General features: G+C 53.7%; 1 protein-coding gene across 2 annotated transcripts; it reads right to left on the minus strand.

The window, feature by feature from the left end:
* Positions 1-1,697: 1,697 nt before the first annotated feature.
* Positions 1,698-21,978, minus strand: LOC132072510 (cytochrome P450 26B1). 2 transcript variants are annotated; one of them, XM_059470875.1, is made up of 6 exons: positions 21,775-21,978; positions 19,746-19,970; positions 6,527-6,802; positions 5,380-5,535; positions 3,456-3,737; positions 1,698-2,090 (listed from the first exon to the last, which is right to left on the minus strand). In XM_059470875.1, exons 1-6 carry the CDS (start codon positions 21,976-21,978, stop codon positions 1,698-1,700), a joined length of 1,536 nt encoding a protein of 511 aa, XP_059326858.1. The 2 variants fall into 2 exon arrangements, with proteins under 2 accessions (XP_059326858.1, XP_059326859.1); XM_059470876.1 differs by lacking the exon at positions 19,746-19,970.
* Between the last annotated feature and the right edge of the window lie 577 nt (positions 21,979-22,555).

A 22,555-nucleotide genomic window follows, 5' to 3' on the forward strand; every position in this document is an offset into this window, starting at 1 on the left:
TTGGCTCCAAACCTGCCTCCCTCCTCCTTGCCCCCGCCAGTGCCACACCGGCCAGGGCGGCCTCGCCTCTGCTCGCTTCACACTTCCCGCCACCTTCCCGAGAGGCACCTCTTGCCAAAGAGGCAAAGGCACAACCTGCAAAGCCACCTGGTGAGCCACACCTGCCCCTTCTCCTTCCCCTTTCCAAGCCCTTGGACTTCTCTGGACCCCTTTGGAGCCGACAGCCAAGCTGCCCCTGAGAGCGCCGGATCGGTGCCCGTCACCGTTCTCGGCCTCCTTGTGTCACCCGTTCCACCTCGGAGGGTTGGGATGGGACAGGAGTGGGGCTGGATGGGCTGGAAGAGCTGCCCCAAGTCACAGAGGGATGTCCCAAGCTGATGTTTGGCTCTGGTTGGAACCCAACATCTGCCCAGGTGCTCGGGGAGCTTTTGCTCTACATCCTCCCAACCCAACTCCTCAAATCTCCAACTCAGCCCAGAAGCCTCCTGCATGCAGAAAACCAAAATAAAATACCCCCCCAGCAAATGGAAGGCAAGATACCTCTCAGTGGCTGCTGGCTGGTGCTGGAGAGGCTCTGGAATTCTCCTGGGATGCAGGGTGGAAGCTGACACGGAGCCCTCTCCTTCCTGCTGAGTTCTCCCGTGGCCATAAAAACCCCAAACACAAGACAAACAAATGCGCGCATTGGCTTAATTTGAGAGATCACCTTTAATGCAAATGCCCCGGCAGGAGCAGCCCCCACGTGCCCCCAGAGCTGTGCTGGGGTCGGGGGCTGGTGCCAGCACCTTGAGGGGACAGCAAAGGCACCAAAATGTCCCCAAAGCCGGGTGCCTGTGCCCAGGGCTGGCAGGGGCTGCAGAGGAGGGGGTGCTCACAGGCCATGTAGCAGCAGCAGGAAACTCAATGAGAGAAAAAACAAAAGGGCATCCCCCTCCCCAGAGCCTCAAAACATCTTGGAAAATGCAAACCTGCCTCTCCCGAGGCCTGGGGGATGACTCAGTCCCGGGCAAGACACCACAGGAGGGGTTTCTTGGAAAGCAAGACGACCCCTCCTCCTCCTCCCCAGCCTGCCCCAGCACCAGCGGGAGAGGGGCTGGGACTGGGCAGCGTTGTCTCCCCCCGGCCAAGGAAAGGCTCCAACACTCCAGAACAAACAACACAACCAAACAAATGAAAAAAAAAACAACCAACCAAAAAAAACCCCACCTCAAAAAACGTAAAAACACTGTTATCACCAGCTAATTTAACACTGTTTAAAAAAAAAGGTCAGAGGTGACCCCAGAGCTGCCCCGGGACACCAGACCTCAGATCCTCGGCTGATTCCCAAGCCTTTCCCACAGTCGGGCCTTCTCCTCTTGGCAGCAGAAGTGTTTTATAGATATTTATATATATATATTTATAATAATTAGATACTGTGTATTGTCGGCCATTCCAGCTCGACTCAGCTTTTGCGGATCTTCCTCCTCCTTCCCGACGAAACAAGGCGCCGACACCGCCCCGACCTTCTCCACGTCCCGTGGGAAGAGCAAAACGCTTCCGGCAGCTTCCCTGCTGGAAAAGCAGTCCCAATCCGGAGGTGAGCGCCGTGGAGAAGCTCCTCTCATGCCTCTCTCCTCCCCTCCTGTCCATCCCCTCGCCCCCACCCCACCCCTGCCTCCCCCGGCCGCCCGTCCCTGGTGCCACCGGCAGCGCGGGCTTTACACGGTGGCCCCCAGCATGGCGTCTGTGCCCGTCAGGATCTCGTTCTGGTTGGAATCCAGTCCGAAGAACTTGACCTTGAGTCCGTCAACTGGGTGGACCACGGGCACCAGGGTGATTTTGGGGAAAGTCCTGGTGGCGAGCTCGAAGCGGCTGGTGCTGGCCAGCTCGATGGCCAGGGCCTTGAGGAAGAGCTTGGCCAGGTGCTTGCCCAGACAGGTCCGTACGCCTCCTCCGAAGGGGAGGTAGTGGAACCTGCCCTCCTTGTCTTCGCTCCGGCCCTGCCCGAAGCGGTCGGGGTCGAAGACGTCCACGTCCTTGAAGACGGGAGCAGTGTCGTGGGTGTCCCGGATGCTGTACATCACGCTCCAGCCCTTGGGGATTTGGAAACCCTGCAGAGAGGCAGGAAGGGGAGGATAGGAGAGCAGTGTGGGTCAATCCTGCTGGAGAGGGAGCGGGAGCAGGGGAATGAGATAAAGAAATTTTGTTTCCATGGAATGATGGAATGGTTTGGGTCGGGAGGAACCCTAAACTGATCCTGTCCCACCTCCCTCCACGGGCAGGTACACCTTTCATTACCCCAGGGTGCTCCAAGCCCCATCCAGCCTTGGACATTTCCAGAGATGCGGCATCCACAATCCCTGGGCGATTTGTGCCATCCACAATCCCTGGGCAATTTGTGCACCACCCTCACAGTTTTCCCTGCTTATTCCCATTTATTTTGGGTTTATCCCTCAAGTGTGATGTAGGTTTAAAGGAAAGCCAGACAGCACAGCACAAAGAGATGCAGATTCTGGCTTTATTCCTCCCTCCATCCCAAGGATTCATGGGATGATCCATCCATTCATTTGCTTTGTGGTCACTGGCAGGAGCTGCCTACCAGGAACCCTGTGGTGTTGAGCAGGGGAAGCAGCTTCTCCCGTGCCGTGCCCCACATATCAGCCAGCCCTTCCCAGAGCATCCCAGAGGATCCCAGAGGATCCCACAGCACCCCACACCCCACTGCCTGTCAGCACCACACACCCAACACCCACGTCGGGGCCTGGGCAATGAGAAATGGGGTGGATTTATCACCCCCTGAGCACTTTAAAAGGTCTCTGACTCAAACCACTGCATTAGGAGGATTTACAGTGACAAGGCAGCTCCCGAGATTTTGTTTTGCTGCGAGGAAATTCCAGCCATGGTGGTGACTAATCCGCCTGTCATCCAGCAGCCTGGATATGCCCTTTGCCGTAAACCTTTCCCCTGTCACACCCCAGCTCAGAGTTTGGCGTCACTGTCACGAGCTGGGCTTTGGAGCATCACACCCGTCTGCTCTCTGACAGCTCCATGCATCCCTTGCTCCACATCCCATCACTGCTGGATCTGGGGCAAATCCCATTGCCAGAATCACAGAATTAATTAGGCTGGAAAAGCCTTGGAGATCATCAAGTCCAAGCTGTGAGCTAACACCACCTCATCCACTAAACCGTGGCACCGAGCGCCACATCCAGGCTTAAACCCCTCCAGGGATGGTGGCTCCATCACCTCACCCCATTCCAATGCCCAGTCATTCTTCCTGGGAAGAACTTTGTCCCTAAATCCAACCTAAACTTCCCCTGGTGCAGCTTAAGGCTGCATCCCTTTATCCTGCCACTGATTGCCTGGGAGAAGGACTTAATTAGGCAGGACTTCATTTATCCCCTCAGAGGTCTCCTCTAAGCCTGGCTCAAGCAAGCTGGGCCGTTTTGGGGAGCTCGGGGTGCGGCACTACTCACATCCAGCTCGAAGGTCTGCAGCACCGTCCGATACCCCCCGGAGATGGGGGTGAAGAGCCGCAGAACCTCCTTGATGACGCAGTCCAGGTACTGCAGGCCGTTGATGTTGTCGAGGCGCAGGGAGCCCTCGCAGATGCAGCCGTTGTGCAGGATCCCTTTGCTCCGCAGCTCCTCCCGCAGCTTCTCCAGCACCCGCGGGTGTTTGAGGAGCTGCATGATCAGGGAGGTGCTGGCGCTGGCTGTGGTGGCGTAGGCGGCGAAGATGAGCTCCAGGGTGCCGTCCTGGCAGGCAGAGAAAGGGCCAGGGTGAGACACAGGGGTCGCAGACATCTTTTATGAAAAATCGTTTCCTTAGGATTTTTCCTGCTGAGAAGCTGAGAGGCCTCAGGAACAAAATGTAAACAATGATTATCTGCTGCTGTGGAATGCAACAGGTGCATCTGTGATTGATCTCATGTGGTTGCTTCTAATTAATGGCCAATCACAGTCAGCTGCTCGGACAGAGAGTCCGAGACAGAGCTTTTGTTATCATTCTTTCCTATTCTATTCTTAGCTAGCCTTCTGATGAAATCCTTTCTTCTATTCCTTTAGTACAGTTTTAATGTAATATATATCATAAAATAATAAATCAAGCCTTCTGAAATGTGGAGTCAGATCCTTGTCTCTTCCTTCAAGACCCCTGTGAACACCGTCACAGCAGGGTGAGACACAGGTGTCACAGACATCTTTTATGAAAAATCATCTCCTTAGGAGTTTTCCTGCTGAGAAGCTGAGAGGCCTCAGGAACAAAATGTAAACAATGGTTATCTGCTGCTGTGAGATGCTGTGAGGTGCCTCTGTGATTGGTCTCATGTGCTTGTTTGTAATTAATGGCCAATCAGGGCACAGCTGGCTCGGACAGAGAGTCTGAGACAGCTGCCTTTGTTATCATTCCTTTCTATTCTATTCTTAGCCAGCCTTCTGACATGAAAGCTTTTCTTCGATTCTTTTAGCATAGTTTTAATGTAATATATATAATAAAATAATAAATCAGCCTTCTGAAACATGGAGTCAGATCCTCATCTCTTTCCTCAACCTGAGACCACTGTGAACATGGTCACACACAGGGGTGGGGCAGAGGGGCTTTTGGGACTTTAGCTGATCAGAGTGACTTTGAGATACGTTATGAAGTCTCTTTTCTTGGCTTGGTGCTCAAAGGAGGTGTTAGAGCTTTTCATTTCTTGATTTTAAGGTTAATGGCCTTGGAGGCTTCCAGGGATCCAGGGGCAGCCACAGCCTGGTCATGTTTAACTGAAAGGTCACTCCTCGGACAGTGCCACCACGAGGAGCTTCACACAGAACCTCCAAGGATCAGACAAAAAACCCCAGGAGATGGCTCCTGGCATGCCATGGCCCTGCTGCAGGTAAGAACCTGCTGAGGGGCTCCTGTGCCCTGCAAAGGAGGCACCAGGAGAAGTGGAAAGGTCAGGGGATGCAGCTGGCCAAGGTTTCCTCTGAGAGCAGGGAGGTTCAGGTTGGATATCAGGGAAAATTTCTTTCCTGGAAGAGGGGCCAAGTGTTGGAAGAGGCTGCCTGGGACAGCGATGGAGTCACCGTCCCCAAAAGCTTTCAAAAACTGAATGGATGTGGAATTTTGTGGTATGGTTTAGAGGGGATGGAGGTTGGCCGTGATCACCTTGGAAGCTTTTTCCAAGCTTAATGAGTCCATGGAACGCTTGGTAGAAAGGGCTGGGCACAACCAGCAAATGAATAAAGAAACTGGTTTGGGTCCATCACACCAGGATCCACCAACAAACACATCGTGGTCCCCCAGCTCTCAGGTGTGCCCCAAAAATTCCTCCTGGGATCATCCCTCACTTTTCCCTCCAGGAACACCCTGCCCTGAGCAGAACAATCCCAAGGTGGCCCCAGGGAAGTGCTTTACCTTCAGCTCCTGCATGGTCAGCTCCTTGCCGTGCTCCTTCCCGCTCTCTATCAGGATGTCCAGGGCGTCAGCGTAGTCCTTGCCCTGCGTGTTCTGCAGCTTCTCCTGGATGGCTTTTTCCAGCCCCTTCTGCAGCGTCTCCCGGGCCCGGATTCCCTGTGGAGGAGCAGGAAGCGCTCAGACCACGCCACAACCAGCAGCACCTTGCCCATCCCAGGAGCTGCAGACGTGCTCAGGACAGGTCCGAGCCATAAAAGCAAAGGCTCAAAGAAGGGTGTGAAGATGCTGGAGGTGTGCCCTGGGCAGGAGGAGTAAAGCCGGAGTGGGGGAGATCACAGGAGGAGTAATCAACACCTAAGTGTAAATGACAGGTCTGGGCTGGGAGCCCTTGTCCGGCACCGGTTCACAGCCCTGGGCTCCTCCTGGGATGTATGGAAATCCCTGGGAAAATCATGTCTCAAAGGAAAGCGCATTCATCCCAAAGAATCCCCTTCCCCAGCAATTTGATCACCTGGTCCCAGTAAAGCAATTCCTACGGGAGTGCAGCTGCTTGGGGCTAACCTGCTGCTGGGAATGATTCCGGGCTCCGAGGGGATGGAATCGTTCCCATGGGCAAACAGCAATAAAAAAAAAAAAATGCAGGGATGCCAGAAAAATAAATATTGAACACCCGTATTTCTGTTATCGAAATTCCCCATGGAAAAAAAAAAATATTATTTTATGCGTATTTTTTGTTATATTTTCATTTTGCGTCTTTCATCATAAAAACTGGAATACTCCAGGAATTAGAAGGATCTGTTTTAGTTTTGGGAATTACAAGGATGTATTTTAGCTCCTAGAATTATGAGGACCTGTTTCACTCCAAGGGAATTAGAAGGAGAAAGGTCCCATAAAGAAAAAAAACACAGGTAAATTGCCAAATGAGGAAAAACACAAATTAAATCTGGGCAAGTCCTAACTATTTCCTGTTATCAAGGAACAGATTTTCCCCTTGCCTTCTCCACGAAAATCAGGAATCATGTCCCAAAATGGACTCCATGAGGTCAGAGGATGAGAAATCCCACCGCGAACGGGGAAAGGTGTGGATTAATCACCATCCATTAATTAATTGGCGCTATCAGCATAGAGACCCTGCCCCAAAGCTCACCTTCCTGTAGCCGCTGAAGGGCAGGTCCACGGGCAGAGAGAAGACGTTCTCCACAAACTGCTGGTAGACCTCAAAGAGGCGTCCGAGCTCCTCGTCGGGGATGCGGAAGCCCAGCAGGACGCGGATGGCCATGCGGAACGTCAGCTTCTGCGCCTCGTGGTACACGTTGATGGGCTCGGGCTCGCTGCTCCACGCCCGCAGTGTGTCCTTGATCACCAGCTGGATCTTGGGCAGATAGCTCTCCAGAGCCTCGTGGCTGAAAATCTTGGAGAAAACCTGCAGGGAAACAGTGAGGAGAGGTTTGTCCACAGACCCAGCACACATGGCCTTGTCCAAGGTGTCCTACAGGAGGTGTGACCATTCCAAGCTCTTCATCCCATTCCTAAAAAGCTGTCAGAAACACCAGCTCTTCCTAAAATTCCCACCACAATCATCACAAGTGATGGGGAATAACGGAGCAAACTGGGATGGGAGGGATTCCTCCATCCCACGTGTGGCAGGAAGGACAGAGCCACATTTCCATGTCCAAAGGATCCCAGTTCTGTTCATCCCATGGTTTGGGTGTCACTAATGCACCCTTTCCACAGGGATTCTCCAACATCCAACACGGACAAACCCAAGGGGAAAACACAACTCTCCCAATGGGAAGCACTGACAATTCCTCCCACCTCTCCATTACCTTTTCCTTCCTTTTTTTTTTTTTTTTTCACAGATGCAAAACGAAGCAAAATAATTATTTTGGAGCCTTTAGGATCTCCGTGGAGTCTGGCTGAACTCCGATGGGGGTTCAAGCAGGGAAGAGCCGCTGCACGTACGCAGAGGCCGCGATCGCCCTCGGCTCATTTCCTTGGGAAACCAGGGAAAAAAAAAATTCCTGATGTCAGCAGCCAGCGTTAATTTAAGCCCTGCGAGTAAACAGTGAGCAGGACTGGGCCTCCCCAGGTCCCCCACGCTAACGGCTCCTTACTCCAATTTTTTTCCTCGAATTTGGGCCCGGGCCCGCTCTGAGGAGCTCAGCAATGCCAGGAATGTCCCTTCCCGGCACAGCAGCGCTTTCATTCGGCATTCCCGCCGCATCCCTCGCCGAGCGAGGGGGGAAAAGCGCTGTTTGTTTATTTTTTATTAACCTACACACACGCACGGGGCAGGACGCACACGCACCGCAGGCCTCCAGGAAAATCCAATTAAACCAGGATTCCAAGGAGGGAGCTGCGCGCCGGAGCCTCCACCGGTGGCCGCTTCCCGGCGGGAATGGAGGCGAGGTGGGGGGGCTGCCAAAGTTATCAACCCACCGAGAGGAGCGAAATCAAAGCCGCCCCCTCTTTTCCATGAGCGCCGGGCTCGCCGGAGCTGTAAATGTGAGAATTTCCTCCGCAGTCAGCACTCCAAGGGAAAGGTAATATTTTCCTGGCTGCGACCCCTCATTGCTAATGCCCGGCGTTCCCCGGGAGTTTGTTTGGTGAAAAAACACCTCTGTCCCCTCGTAGCTCCACGCAGGAGCCTCCACAAGAGCCGCTTCACTGCGCCCCAGGTTGAGCCCCCAGCGAAACCCAGGGCACGGCGCGGAGCTGCCCACGGAAATCCCGGGATGGGAGGATGGATGAACAGGGAAGGGAATCCGAGCCTGGGGACAGGGAGCCATCCCTGGATGGCCGCACGGAGCCGAGGCATGAATGAGAGGAGGAATCAATGAATGAATGAATGAACAGCGGGGAGAGAGGGCGCGGGACGGGACGGCGGCGGCCGCCTCCTCCCTGCATCCATCCCGAGCCTAGAAAGGCAGCGGCGTTCAGGCTTCTTCTGCTGGAAAAAGCGGCTGCTCGGGCAGAAAAAGCTGAGGGGGTAAAGCCAAGACCCTCAGCTGCGTGGGGAAGGTGGAAAGTGGGGAAAGTGGGAAGGGAATGGGGAAGGGAATGGTTCCTTTGCACATGAGCAGGACACCAGGGTTTGATGCAGAGCCAGGATCCATGAGCTCTTCCACAGGGATGGGATGAGACAAGACCACCTGGCAAAGGGACACTGCTGTGTCCCCATCCAGCTCTCACCTGCCCTTCATCCATGCTGAGGAGCTTGGAATAAGGACAGAGGATTGCAGTGAATGTCCCGAAACACTCCCCCTGCCTCAGTTTCCTCAGCTGGAAGCAGGGCCAATGAGGGGACATTGATTTAGGAGTCTGCATCCCTGCTGGGGGCCACCACCCCAGTGGAGGTGACATTTGGGGGCTCCTGGCTTTGTCCTTCCCTGGCATCTCCCACAGGAGAAGAACCTGGGGACCCCATGCTCCCTGACGAAAGGACACAGTCCCAGAGGTGCCTCTGGTCCTAAGACAGCTGTCCAGGTGTGGGGGGCTGGATCCACACCCCCGGATCCTCCCAAGACAAAAGATCCTGTCCTAAGGATTGGCGTGAACAGAAGGGGGGATCCTTTGGAAGAGAAAATCGAGCCCCTCCCTATGGGGTCAGCACAAACCTGACAAGGGGGAGGTCAAGCGCCGGGGGGTGAGGGGGATTTTGTTCTTTCTCGGCAATTTTTGGGCGCTCTCCTCGCGCCAGGAGGCTCCTCCAGCTGGCTGCTCCCTGGAGCTCCCGAGCACGGCCCGAGCTCCGTCTAATCCCACATGTCAGCAGATCCTTCCCCGGCCAGACACAAGTCTGGATCCCCTTCCAGTCACCTCCAGTTCAACCCTGCATCTTTCCAGTTGATTAAAAAGGAGGAGAAGGCAGCCAACTTTCCCCGACGAAGCGTTCCTAGCCTAAAATTCCTGCGCCCTCTAGTGAAGTCGGGCCGAGCGGCTCGGCTGCTCCAGGAGCGAATCCAGGCGAAGCCGAGGAGAATCGGGGCAAGGAAAAGTTGTTCCAGAGCTGCCAAGAGGCAAAATCGTCTCTAAGCTCAGCTTTGTTAACCCGGAGATGCCAGAGCCCAGGTGTGGTGCAGCCACAAGGGGGGCCAGGATTTTTTGGGGATGCTGGAAAGAGTTTTTCCACGTTGGAGAATGTCTCCAAAAGAGCCAAATCTCAGGATTTGCTCCATCCAAGGGTGCTCATTTCCATCCTACATCCACACTGATGGAGACCCCACCACCCAGTGAGCCCAGCTGGAACCTGCCACTCTGTCTTGCATAGAAAAAAGATATTTAAGGATTTATGGTTTTCCAAAGGCAGAAAATGCCTTCCCAGTGCCTCAGCTCCAGCCCCATGTGACAGCAAAGTGCCACCATTCCCAGCTGGAGAATTCTCCAGCCCTATCCTTAAACCACAGCCAGGGAATTTGAAGGAATTCCGTGAGCTCCAGCAGTGATTCCATGCCTGGTTGGGATATGGGGGACCCCGTTTTTCATGGCTTTCTCCTTCCCACCCCCAGCACCAGCACCCATCCCTGCCTTTGGCCATCCATGATTTCCAGGCCCCTCGCTCCTACCTGGCTCCCAAAAGAGGGAATGGAGCTTTCCATTCTTCCCCTCCAGGAGGAAAACTGAAATTTTGGGATCAGCCACCTGCATCCCATCCAGCCTGGAGCCTCTGGCCCGACCAAAAGGAGGCGAGGTGAGCCTGGAAATGTTTTCAAGAACCAGTTTGGCACCTGCCAGAGGTTTGGCCGACAGGAGACGTCGGGAAACATCCAAAGCAACATCTCAACCTGGATTCATCCTAACTTTTCCCACATTTCCAAAGGCCAGGCTGTGTTTGTCCCAGTCCTGTCCCATCACCACATTATCCTGGATGTCTGCCCCTCTCCAGAGCCCATTCCCGTGCTCCAGCGGGATTGGAAACTGGGATATTTTTGGAGGTGGTTCATGGGCAAGAGGCCATGCTGGTACTGGGAACATGAACAAAGGGAAAACACAGCAAAAAAGTTGGAAAGGCACCACAAAAGGAGAGAAAATTCCAAAAAATCCCATTCCTACCCGGACACGCTCTTTATAAAAGGTTTGGGCTTTGCACACAGCAAAGAACTGATTCCTTTTCTCCCCCTTGTTTTTTTTTTTGAAATGGAGCACATGGAAATGGAGCACACAAGAAAAGAACTGATTCCTTTTCTCCCCCTCATCTTTTTGGAAATAGAGCACATGGAAGGCTCCATCCTGGAGGAATCCAGGCTCTCGTGAACGCTCCAGCCTCCAACGGGAGTCTGGGAACAGGAGCTGGAGCCTCCAGGCTGAAAGGAATAAGGTGCCTTTGCCAAAGGCTCTTGCACTGAAATTCAAATGATTCTCAAAAAAAAAACTGCTGGAAAAAATGGAAGGATCATTTTGGATCCTCAGGTCATATCATGATGCACCTTCGAGGGCTGTCCTAACTCCAGCATTTCCAGCCAAGTTCAGAATAAAATTAACCCCAAGATCTGCATTTCCACACAACTCAAAAATCTCCATGTTTAAAAATCTCTCCTACAAATCCCCCACACAGCACGGGAGGATTTCAATCCCAAACGCTTCAAGGCCCTGCTTTTGATCCCAAAACCTTTAAGGCCTCACTTTCACTCCTAAACCCTCCAATGCTTTGTTTTCAATCTCAAACCCTTTAAGGCCCTGCTTTCAATCCCAAATTTTCAAGGCTGAGAGTTCAAAGGGGCTGTGGGGCAGAGCCAGGACCAAACTTCAGCAGCCCCTCTGCAAAACTGCTTCAGTCTCCCAAAAATTCCATCCCCAGCAGAATTCCATCAAGAAATTTCGGCTTCTCTGCTGAATTTCTGGGGGTACCAAAAGGCACTGGGATTGATCAGCTTGGAATGCTGCTCCCAGTGTCCTCTCCCTTTTATTTATGGAGAAAAATGAGAATAAAATTCACCTTGCACTCCTCAAGGAGGGAGAACAATCCCACATCTGTGGATGTCACGGGAAAGCAATGGGAGCTGTGTTCAGAGAAGAGGGATCAGAAAAGTGGGATCAGCCAGCTGGGATCCAGTTGGGATCCCTGTGGATGGAGCCGTGGGGAAGGAGAATCCCACAAACCCAGCGGGCACAGTCAGAGCTCTCCTTCCTCAGGGAATCCTCAGGGAATCATGGAATGGTTTGGGTTGGAAGAGACCTTGATGACCTAATTCCGACCCCTGGGATGGGCTATCCCGATGGGTGATGGATCACTGCCCATGGTGTGGGCATGAAGGATTCCCTGGAGACAAGGAGGAGAACAGCTTTCCCAGGGAACCAGTGGAAGTGAAACATCAGGAGGAAAATCCCAGTTTTTACTGAGCTGAGGGGTTTTCCTGGAGCACAGAGAGAGGACAGAAGAGAAGGATCCCTATGGATTTAAGTAACCCAGAGACAAAGCCAGACTTAAAAATAAAGCAGTCCTTGGTCCTGCCAAGAATTCCAGGAACCGGGAACAGAGCAGAGCCACACTTGGGAAGGGATGAGTGAGAAATTCCCAATCCATGGTGCAGTCACTTCATCCCAAAGGAATAAAAACCCCTTCTAGAGCATGCATTGTCATGTGGGAAGGAATAAGGGAAAAAAGCTGGGAAAAGGGATTCCTCCAAGGAAATCCTGAGGATTGCAAGGCCTCTGTGGGATGAGCGAACACCTGGGGAGCTCCTGCAGGCCAGGTGAGGGTTAAAGCTCCTCCAGGGAGGAGGGGACAGGGGCTGAGGTGACCCCACAAGGTGATTTCAACCCTACAAGGAGAAGGAAGCTGGAGAACCAGCAGGGGAGAGAGATTTCAGGGGAAAATTCCACCTGGGAAGGGATGGAGAACTCTGTTACCACCAGAAGGATGAGTGGAATGTCACAAACCACAACTGAGGAGGGCCCTTGAGCTGCCTGGGAGGATGGATGGAAAACACAAAAGGTGCAGGATGGATCCTGACTCCCTGACATCCCTGGGATTCGCTCCTGGTCCCTCACATCCCTGGGATTCGCTCCCTATCGTTCTGGAAGTGGAGCCTGGATTGCAGCTCCACCCAGTTCCTGCCCAAGGAGGGGCTTCACCTTCTCCACCCCTCCCAAGCCACCCAAAAATTCCCACCCTGGAAGGCAGAAAATCCAAATTTGGGGATCCCAGGGTATCCCACAGCCACAATCCTGCTCCACCAGCACAGTGGGCCTGGAGCTCATGGGATGGCAGGCACCATGAAATCCCCCCCAAATTTGCATTTTAGCCAGGAGCTCCTCCATTTTTATTTTTTTTTAATCCTTTAGATTAAAACTGGTAATTTTTTAAATCCCTTGGATTAAAACTGATTAAAGTAATTAAAATTACTCTGGATTTACAGCACTGCCTGGTCTAAAGTCAAGGAGCCAACCCAGCCCAGGAATTCTTCCCCCGGAACAGGAGCAGGAGCCATCCTCCATCCATGGAAGGTTTTCCCTGCTCCAGAGGCTTTTGCCCGTGGATTGAGGCTCCCAGGGCATGGAGAAGGGGCTGGAGCTGATCGCAGCTGGAATTCAGCCTGTTTGATATCATTTTGGGAGCTGGCTCTGATGGACTGGGATGGTTTCTTTTCCACCACGGAATGGGCTAGGAGGGTTGGATAGACATCAGAAAAAAAATCCTAAAAACTCTAAAAAAATCCCCTGCTAACAACCTCGGTCCAGGTTGGAAAAAAAATCCTAAAAACCCTAAAAGAAAAAAACCCTGTTAACAACCTCAGTCCAGGTTTTTTTTTTGTAGGAAAAGATCCATTCCTCCACCTCCCATGGCTCCTTCCTCCTGCAGCCCTCTCCCCCATCCTGATCCCGATCCCGATCCCTCCCTCCCCCCCAGCAGATGGTTTATATTTGCCTGTAAATTTATGGCCCCTTTTGTGCTCTTAATCCCCTCGCAAACGATATGAAAGCCTCGGACCTTTCCACTCGGTGCTAATGAGCTCAACACTTGCGTGCCTCGGAGGCAGAGCATTAATTGCGGTGTGTTAATGAGCGATGGAGCTTTGGACACTGAGACAAACCAGGGCCTCCCCTCCGCTCCACTCCCTCCTGGAATCCCTGGATGTCTCCCCAGCAATCCCAAGGATTGCTTTTATTTTATTCCATCTTTGCCTTTTTAAATTTAATTTTTTTTTTTTCTGAGCTGGCTATTTTGGGATGGCTCTGCTGGAACATGAATCTGGCACTCTCCTGCCAAGCGGGATGATCCCAAGGAAAGTCTGATCCCACCTTTCCCTGCACATCCTGGGAATCTCCTTCCTGGCCCTGGGCACTGCTCAGACTTGACCAAAACCCTAAAGGCCACATTGTGGTCATTTCCAATTCCCATTTCCTTCTCCACCAGGATCCCTTGCAGGCACAGGAGTGCCAAATTCCAGCTTCCTGCTGGAATTCCCATAAAAGCAGAGGCTGCAGGATCCCTAAGATCAGGCTTGTTTTGCCCTCTTTACAGCTCCTTTCACCCCAGAATCAACACTCCCAAAATCTGGGGTTTTCTGGGTGGAAATGGGAATTGAAGCGGTCAAGATGGGATTGGATGGGACAAGGATGGAGGGAAGAGCCAGGATGGGACAAGAGCAGGATGGGGAGACCCCTGGAGCATGGAGCAGGAGCTGGAATGATCCCACCAACCCTTCCCAGGGAGTTCCAGTAGGAGCTCCAATCCCAAGGGATGACACTGATCCATCATGGAGCAGGCAGGGACAGGGATCTGCTACCAAAACCCGGAGCCAAGACACTGCTCAGCCACCAGGGTCACTCCTCTGAGGAACCTGGAGGAGATTCCAGACAGAAATTCCACTGTGGAGCTCCGGCTCCAGCAGGGGTGGCCCAGATCCTTCTCCAACATCAACATAGACTCCGTGATCCAGCAGCAGGAACAGCCTGGTCGGGATAAATATCCCAGAAAAGTGGGAGAGGTGTTTGGAGCTGCTGTCAGTTATTCCTTGTAAACTGCTCCAAGGCCAAAGCCAGAGCCAGCACTGGGGACATCTGCAATGCAGCCATTCCATGGGGCAGGAATTTTCCCCATTCCCAGTCCTCCGTCCTGCCTCACATCCCTGCTCCAGGCTGACTCCAAACCCTCTCGGCAACTGGAGAGTTCATTTCCCAAAACAGGGAGATTTTCCTCAATGTATAGGAATTTTCAGTGCCAGTGACACCTGCAGTGAAGGCATTCCCTGCCACAGGAATTCCCTGTTCCCAGCCTTCCATTCTGCCTCAAGCTGATTCCATATCCTGCAATTCCCTCTCTGTAACCTTGTTTCCCAAACCAGGGAAGTTTCCTCTGATTTATAGGAATTTCAGCAGCCTCCTGGAGGGGAAATTTGATAAATTTGGGATGGGAAAAAGCTTCCATAGGGTTAGAATTGGGGTCCTCCTGCATCCCAGAATCCTTTATCGACACCTACAGGATCAAGACTCCTGGATATTACACATGGAATGGGATAAAGAATCCATAAAGATCCCAAAAACCAGCTGGGACATGGAAACAGGAAAGAGAGAAGAGCTCCAACACCTGAATCATCCCACCCTATCCCTGATCCCATCCAAGTGTCATCCAGTGGGAATTTGCTGATCCCGGAATTCCGCTGAGGAGCTGAAATTCCTTGGAAAGCTGCAGCGAGCAGCTGATCCCTGGCAAGATCCCAGCACCCGCCTGCAGGAACATGTTGAGTTTGGAGCTCATCTCCACATCCCAGGGACAATCTGGAGACCATGGAGCGGCTGCCAGGGAATGCTGCTGGAAGAGGAGCTGCTGGAAATAAACGCAGCTCCATTTTAGGGGGTTTGGGAAGATGAGGGGGATTTATGGCCGTGGACAAGAGCTGGAGATGGTCCCACATGGTTGGAAGGGCAGCAGAGGTGGGTTCCATGCTCTGCTTTTCCTCATTTTGGCCAAAATTCTGGGCCAGGTGAGGAATTCCGCCTCAATTTTTGGCAGGATCAGGGAGTTGGGAAGGGACAAGTGAAGGCTCGAGCTCAGAGATGAAACAAAACCCAGAATCCGAGAGGTCACCGAACACCGGGAAACCCCACAGTGCTTTAACCTGGATCATCACCCACCAAAGAGATTTCCCAGGAAATCCTCTCTCCATGGAGCTTGCAGCTGCTCCAAATCTTTCCATGAAGCTCTCAAGAGCAGGGCCCTCACTGTGGAAAAGAAATTAGGGAATTGGGGAATCCTGTGAAAAATTGGAGAATCCTGTGAAAAATTCTGCCTTTTCCAAGTCCTTCCCTTGCTTCCCTGCCAGGTCAAGAGGAGAACTCAGGCTCAGTTTAAGATTTAATCTCGCCCTAGGTCCGAATCCTTTCTCCTGAGAGCTCTATGAGTTTCAGGGTGGGGAGAGCTGGAAATTGGAACAGCAGAACAACAAAAACTCGGGATTAACGAGCTCTGAAGAGGCCACACCTGAAGGGACAGTCTTAATCTGCTCCTTGGAATCTTGATAAGAGCAAAATCATCGATTTTCACCTCATTAGAGGAGGCTCAGTTTATCTCCGAGTGCCGCTCGGGGATGGGTTTTTAGGGAGAGGAGGATTCCCTAAATCGGGATCAGCCCAGGCTGGGTGGGGTGGGAGGTGCTCGGCTCCCAAAGCAGCGATTAGGAGGAGATGGAGGGAAGAAATGAGGCTGAAACTCCTGAATTCCAGAGCTGGACTCAATCTCCAGCTGATGAAAGGGAAAACTTGAAAAAAAAAATTAACTCCCAGAGTGTCCCAGATCCTGGGGAAAGAGTTTGTGGGAGTTCAAAGAGCACAAAGGAGTGGGAGAAGGAGCCAGGGTTTTGTTGGAATTCCTGAGCTCAGGAGGCTTTTGGCCACACCTGATGCAGGAATTAGGATTTAGGAGTTAATTGAGATTTAGGAATGAATTAGGAATTAGGAGTCTAGCCGGCTTGGAATCACAAGTGATGCCAAAAATCAAAGAATTATGGAAAGGCTTGAGTTGGAATGGCTTGAAAGATCATCAATTCCACTCTCTGTCACGGCCAGGGACAGCTCCCAGGGTGCTCCAAATCCCATCCCAGCCTGGCCTTGGACTCTCCCAGGGATCCAGGGGCAGCCACAGAAAATCTGGGAATTCCATCCCAGCCCCTGCCCACCCTCCCAGGGCACAATTCCTTCCTAACATCCAACACCCACTCAGGATACAGAAAGGGTTTTGAGGAGATCTTTAGGACAAAGAACATTCCAAAAGCCTTGGGTTTCAGAGTTTAGGGTTGGCCACGTGGTTTTTCCCAGTAGAAAAAACCAGGGAGTGAGAACATCAGGAAGAGCCATGGAGGAGAGACGAAACCTCTGCCGGGTTTGTGCCCAGCCCAGCCCTGGTGGCAATCTCAAAGGATCCCCACCAGGATCCCACAGAGGTCAGGCGTCCCTTTTCCATGACCCCATAACCCACAGTCCCCTGGGCCCGCTGCCGAGGCCGGAATTCCATGGTTTTATCCAGGCCAGCAAAGGCCACTTTGGATGAGCAAAAAAAATAATCCAGAGGTGCAGGAGGATGAAAGGAGCAGGGAACGGGCACAGAAGCACCTGCAGATCTCTGCCTGATCCTGCTTAACCCTCCTTGCATAGGGAATGAACCCTCCTTGGATAGGGAATGAATTTGCCTTGAACGGGGAATAAACCTGTCCTGGACAGGGCATAAACTCTCCTTGAGTAGGCAATAAACCTGCCCTAAATAGGGAATGAACCCTCCTTGGACAGGGAATAAACCCTCCTTGGATAGGGAATGAACCTTCCTTGGATAGGGAATAAATCCACCCTGGATAGGGAATGAACCCTCCTTGGATAGGGAATAAATCCACCCTGGATAGGGAATGAACTCTCCTTGGATAGGGAATAAATCCACCCTGGATAGGGAATGAACCCTCCTTGGATAGGGAATAAATCCACCCTGGATAGGGAATGAACCCTCCTTGGATAGGGAATAAATCCACCCTGGATAGGGAATGAACCCTCCTTGGATAGGGAATAAATCCACCCTGGATAGGGAATAAACCCTCCTTGGATAGGGAATAAATCCACCCTGGATAGGGAATGAACCCTCCTTGGATAGGGAATAAATCCACCCTGGATAGGGAATAAACCCTCCTTGGATAGGGAATGAACTCTCCTTGGATAGGGAATAAAACCTCCTTGGATAGGGAATGAACCTTCCTTGGATAGGGAATAAATCCACCCTGGATAGGGAATGAACTCTCCTTGGATAGGGAATAAAACCTCCTTGGAGAGGGAATGAACCCTCCTTGGATAAGGGATGAACCTGACCTGGATAGGGAACAAACCAATTTTCCTCCTGGATGGCGGCAGCCCCATCACCACCCCTTGGCAGGAAAATCATCTCCATTTTGAAGGGAAAACCCCGGAACTGGAGGGGCTGAGCTGCTCCTGGTTTGGGGCAGGGACAGGCTCAGCTTTTTGTGGTGTCACTGCTCAGTGCTGTGACTAACGGGTGTCATGTGCTGTTTGTCTTCCCGTCATCTCCCCCAGGAGAAAAGAGGGAAGGAGTTTTCGGAGCTTTGGAAGGGATTTTACGAAAGTCCTCCAAAATAGGAAACGCTGCTGGAGCAGGGACCCGGCCCTGGGGCAGGGATGGGGACGGCCTCGTGTCCCCAACGGTGTCACCACCGTCACCAGGTCACCTCCCCTTCATCCCAAACCATTCCCAGCCCAGATCCAGCTGGGAAAGAGCCCATGGGGTGTGACAGCCATGCCAGCACTGCCACCAGCCCTGCAGCAGGGGGGACACGGGGACTGTCCCCACCTCTGATGGGGTTCAGCACCCCAAACCAGGCTGGGGCTCTGAGGGGGGGACATAAAGGGGTCCCAGCACCCCCAAACCAGGCTGTCCTGGGGTTTCTAAGGCAAGAGGTGTCACCTCAGGGGGACACAGAAGGGGCTTAGCACCCCCAAACCGGCTGCCCTGGGGGTGTCACCTCTGGGGGACACAAAAGGGGCTCAGCACCCCAAACCAGCTGCCCTGAGGGGTCTAAGGTGACACAAATGGGTCCCAGGACCCCCAAACGAGGCTGGGGCTCTGAGGAGGGGAGATGTCACTTCAGGGGGGGCACAAAAGTGTCCCAGCACCCCCAAACCAGGCTGATCTGGGGGTTGTAAGGGGACAGTGTCACTTCATGGGGACAAATAAGGGTCCCTGCAGCCCCAAACCGGCTGCCCTGGAGCTGTCACCTCTGGGGGACACAAGAGGGGCTCAGGACCCCAAACCAGGCTGATGTGGGGGTGCCACCTCAGGGTGAAACAAATGGGTCCCAGCACCCCCAGACTAGGCAGATCTAGGGGTTCTAAGGGGGAGGTGTCACCTCAGGGTTACACAGAGGGGCGCCAGCACCGCCAAATCAGGGGGAGTCTAAGGTTGGTGTCACCTCAGGGTGACACAAAAAGATCTCAACCCCACCCCAAACCCTCGCTTCACCCCAGAACCCCCCACCCTCATCCCAAATTCCCCGAAATCCCAGGAAGTTCTCAGCACCACCGCCTCCACCCAAAGCCCCTCGGGATGTCCCTGCAGTTCAGGGTGGGGGTGTCACAATCCAGGTGGGGGTCACAATCCATGGGGTCCCCCCATTGTGCCCTTTTAGGAGCCCTCCCCGCCACCCCTGTCACGCGTGTCCCCATCGCGGGGGGCTTGGGGTGACATGAGTGCCCCCTCCCACCCCATTCCCACCCCATCCCGAGCCACCCTGAAATTCCTCAAGGGATCAGCACACCCGGGGGGAAAAGGGGGAAATAGGGAATAAAGTGAAAGAGAAGAGGGAAAAAAAGGAAAGGGAGAGGAAAGGAGGGGAAAAAGAAAGAAAAGGGCAGGAAGGAAGAGGGGAAAAAGGAAAGGGGAGGGAAAAATGGGGGGGAAGGAAAGGGCGGGGAAAGGAAGGGGAAAGGGAAAGAGGGAGGAAAAACGGGGGGAAAAGAGGAAAGGGGAAGGAAAGGAGGGGGGAAAAGAAAAGGGGGAGGAAAAGCAGCGGAAAAGGAAAGGGGAAGGAAAGGAAGGGAAAAAGAGGAAAGGGGAAAAAAAGTAGGGAGAAAAGGAAAGGGGAAGAAAAAATTGGGAGGGGAAAGGAAAGGGGAAGAGAGGGAGGGGGAATAAAGGAAAGGGAGAGGAAAAACGAGGGGGGAAAAGGAAAGGGGGAGGAAATGAGGGAATAAAAGGAAAGGGGGAGTAAAATGGGGGGAAAGAAGGAAAGGGGAAGGAAGGGATGGGGAAAAAGGAAAGGAGGAGGAAAGGAAATGGAAAAGAGAAAGGGGAAGGAAAGGAGGGAGAAAAAGCAAAAGGGGAGGGTAAACGGGGAGAAAAAAGGAAAAGAGGGGGAAAAAGCGGGGACACCGACCTTCCTCTTGTGGCGGTGGATGTCGCCGATGGAGTTGGCCACGGTGTTGGGGCCCAGCAGCATCCGCGTGCTCCGCGGCCACTCGGTGCTCACCAGGTGGTGCTCCCCCATCAAGATCTTGCGCACGTTCTCGGCGCCCGTCACCCGCACCAGCGGCCGCCCCAGCAAGTGCGTCTTGAACACGTTCCCGTACTTCTCCCGCCGCGAGGACTGGAAGCAGGAGCCCTGCGGGGGTGCCGCGGGGTTGGGATGGGAGCGGGTGGGAATTAGGGCAGGATTTTGGGGGGCATTGGGGTCACCCCGCATCCACCGGCAGGGGATCGGTACCTTCCTTCCCCCTTCCTCCTCCTCCTCCCTTTGACTTCTCCCTTTACCTCCCCTATCACTTTTACACACATCCCTATTTTTCCTCCTTTCCCCCCCCTTTTCCCCCCTCCTTCACACCCTCCCCTTTTACCCCCCTCGCTTTTTGTCTCTTTTTTTTTTTTTTCCCTCTTTTTCTCCCCTCCCTCCTCGCTCGGGCTGATTTTACTCGAGGAAGGCAGCGCTTTGCCTAAGTAAATCTCCAGATTTCAGGGACTTTAATAACTTTCCCACATGCTCCAGGGGCTTTTGTCGGCGGAGCCGCAGCAATAGCGGGGAGGGGGGAGTCCCCTCAAAAAAAAACCCCTGGCGAGCGGGGAGAGGCGCTGCGAGCGCCGCGGCCGCGCCGCCGGGCTGGGAGCGCGGGTGTTTATTTTGAAACAAAAGCGCGGTTGTGAGGTTCAGATGTTCAGGTGACCCTGTTTCTTGATCTGCGTAAATATAATTAAAGTCCTTTTTGTGGCATTAATAAAGAGTTATTTGTACACCATTTCCAGGGCAGCACAAAGAGCACCTTTATGCGGCACAAGTTGCGAATGGAGTCCAATTTATACAAAATTTTTGTATTTTTAGCCCTGCGCTCTGTTTGGACGGAGCCTGGTGGAAAAGCGAGAACCCTTTTCTGGTCCCCCCGTAAAAATCTGATAAATTTCTTTAAAAAATAAAGCCCTATTGAGAGAGTGCCTTTAACCCCTTCGGCGCCGGGCGGAGCGGGGCCGCCGTGCCGGGGCTTCCCCGGCGGTGGCGGGGAGGGGACACCGGGGGACGCCGCCGCTGTCCCCGCCGGGACCGGGCTGTCCTGCCCCGCCGCCGGCTGCGGCGATGAAGGGCGGGAGCATCCTCCTTTGATTATTATAATTAATTTTTTTTTTTTCTTTTTGCTGCTGGGAGGAGAGAAGGGGAAACCCTGGCGCGGCGGCTTCGCCTCGGGGGTTCCCTCCCGGGATGCTGCGAGCCCCGGGGCGCCCCGAGGCTCCCCCCGGAGCCGAGCACCCCCCGGCCGCCTCCTGCTGCTCCTCCTGCGGGATTTTTTCACCCCTTTCCCCCCGATTTTTTGGCAGCCGCCCCGCGGTGCGCGGGGGGGATCCCGCTCCGCCCGCCGCTGTTGGGCGTTTAGCGAGGTTAATCCCGGGTTAATCTACCGATTACCTCGGCGGGCTTCCCCCGCCGCGGGAGCCGGGCCGGGAGCGGCGCCGGCAGCGCGGAAGGGCCGGGACGGAGCCGCGGCTCGGGGGGAACGCGAGCGGCGGAGCCCCCGCATCCAGCCCGGGCCGCCTCCGCCCGCGGCTCCGCGCTGCGGGTTTGGGGTTCTGGCAGGAATTGAGGCTGAGGAGGAGGAGGAGGAGGGGGTGGGCAGCGCGGGGGCGATGCCGAGCCCGGGGCAGCCCCGCCGAGCCCGGCCGCGCTGCCGCGGTGCCCCCGCGGTGCCGCCGCCGCTCCCCCGGCTCCGGCTCTGGCTCTGCCGCCCCGGGCTCGCCGAGGAGCCGCATGATGCAATCGGAAGGGAAAGAAGACGGGGGAGAAAAAAAATACAGCGAGAAAAAGCCCTAAAATGCCCCTAAAACAGCACCGATCCGAGGGGAAAAAAACCAAAAAACCCCAAAAAAACAAACCGGTCCCAACCCGGGTTCCAGCGAGGAGCGGGGAATGAGGGAATCCTCCTTACCTGCAGCAGCCAGTGGAAGGTCTCTCCGATTAAAGGGAATCCCATGGAGCCTTTGGGGATTGGTAGCTTGCAGGTTTTGTCGCGGGTGGCAGCCCAGCGGAGCTGCCACAGCTGTTGGGACACGGCCAGCAGCAAAGTCAGTGACACCAAGCACGCGGCGAGGGTAGCCAGTGCCGAGACGAGATCAAAACTTGCAAAAAGCATATTTGGAAAGAAGGGAGGAGGAGGAGGGTGGGGAGAGAAACGGCCCCTTGACAGGCACCACGCTCGCACCCACACACACGCGCGGAGGGAACGGCGAGTGCGGAGCGCCCGCTCGGCGCTGCTTGGGGGGTCCTGGGGCGAGGGGGGCCCCGGCTCGCCCCCCTCGGCGCTGGCAGGTTGGGGAAGCGGCGAGGGGAAAGAGGGGGAAAGGAGGAAAAATGAAAAAAAAAAAAAAATTAAAAAAATAGAGGGGGGATAAAAAGCTGTGGTTGCTGCGCCCCTCGCTGCGAAGTTTGGGCTTGTTTGGGGTAAACTTGACAGAGTGACACGGAGAAAAAGCACCACGCGCGCACAGAAAGAGAGGGGAAAGGGAAAAAAAAAATAAAAAGAGGAAAAGCAGCGCCCCCCCCTCCAAAAAAATGGGGCGGGGGTGATGAGGAGGGGGGAAAGGAGAAGGGGTAAAAAATTAGCAAAGAAAAAAAAATTTAAAAAGAAGAAAAAATGGAAAAAAGTAAAACCTTGGAGTGGCGGAAAAAAAAAAAAAAAAAAGACCCCAAAAAGTCCAACTGCAGATGCT

This window comes from Ammospiza nelsoni, chromosome 4 (assembly GCF_027579445.1).
Source record: "Ammospiza nelsoni isolate bAmmNel1 chromosome 4, bAmmNel1.pri, whole genome shotgun sequence".
In the NCBI taxonomy this organism is placed as follows: domain Eukaryota; kingdom Metazoa; phylum Chordata; class Aves; order Passeriformes; family Passerellidae; genus Ammospiza; species Ammospiza nelsoni.

Excerpts from the sequence above, each read along its gene's own strand:
- LOC132072510 (XM_059470875.1), bottom strand. The coding sequence starts at position 21,978 with ATGCTTTTTGCAAGTTTTGATCTCGTCTCGGCACTGGCTACCCTCGCC. Across the intron at positions 6,803-19,745 it reads TCCACCGCCACAAGAGGAAG|GTTTTCTCCAAGATTTTCAG; the intron begins GTCGGTGTCCCC and ends GTTTCCCTGCAG. Across the intron at positions 2,091-3,455 it reads TGCAGACCTTCGAGCTGGAT|GGTTTCCAAATCCCCAAGGG; the intron begins GTGAGTAGTGCC and ends GCCTCTCTGCAG.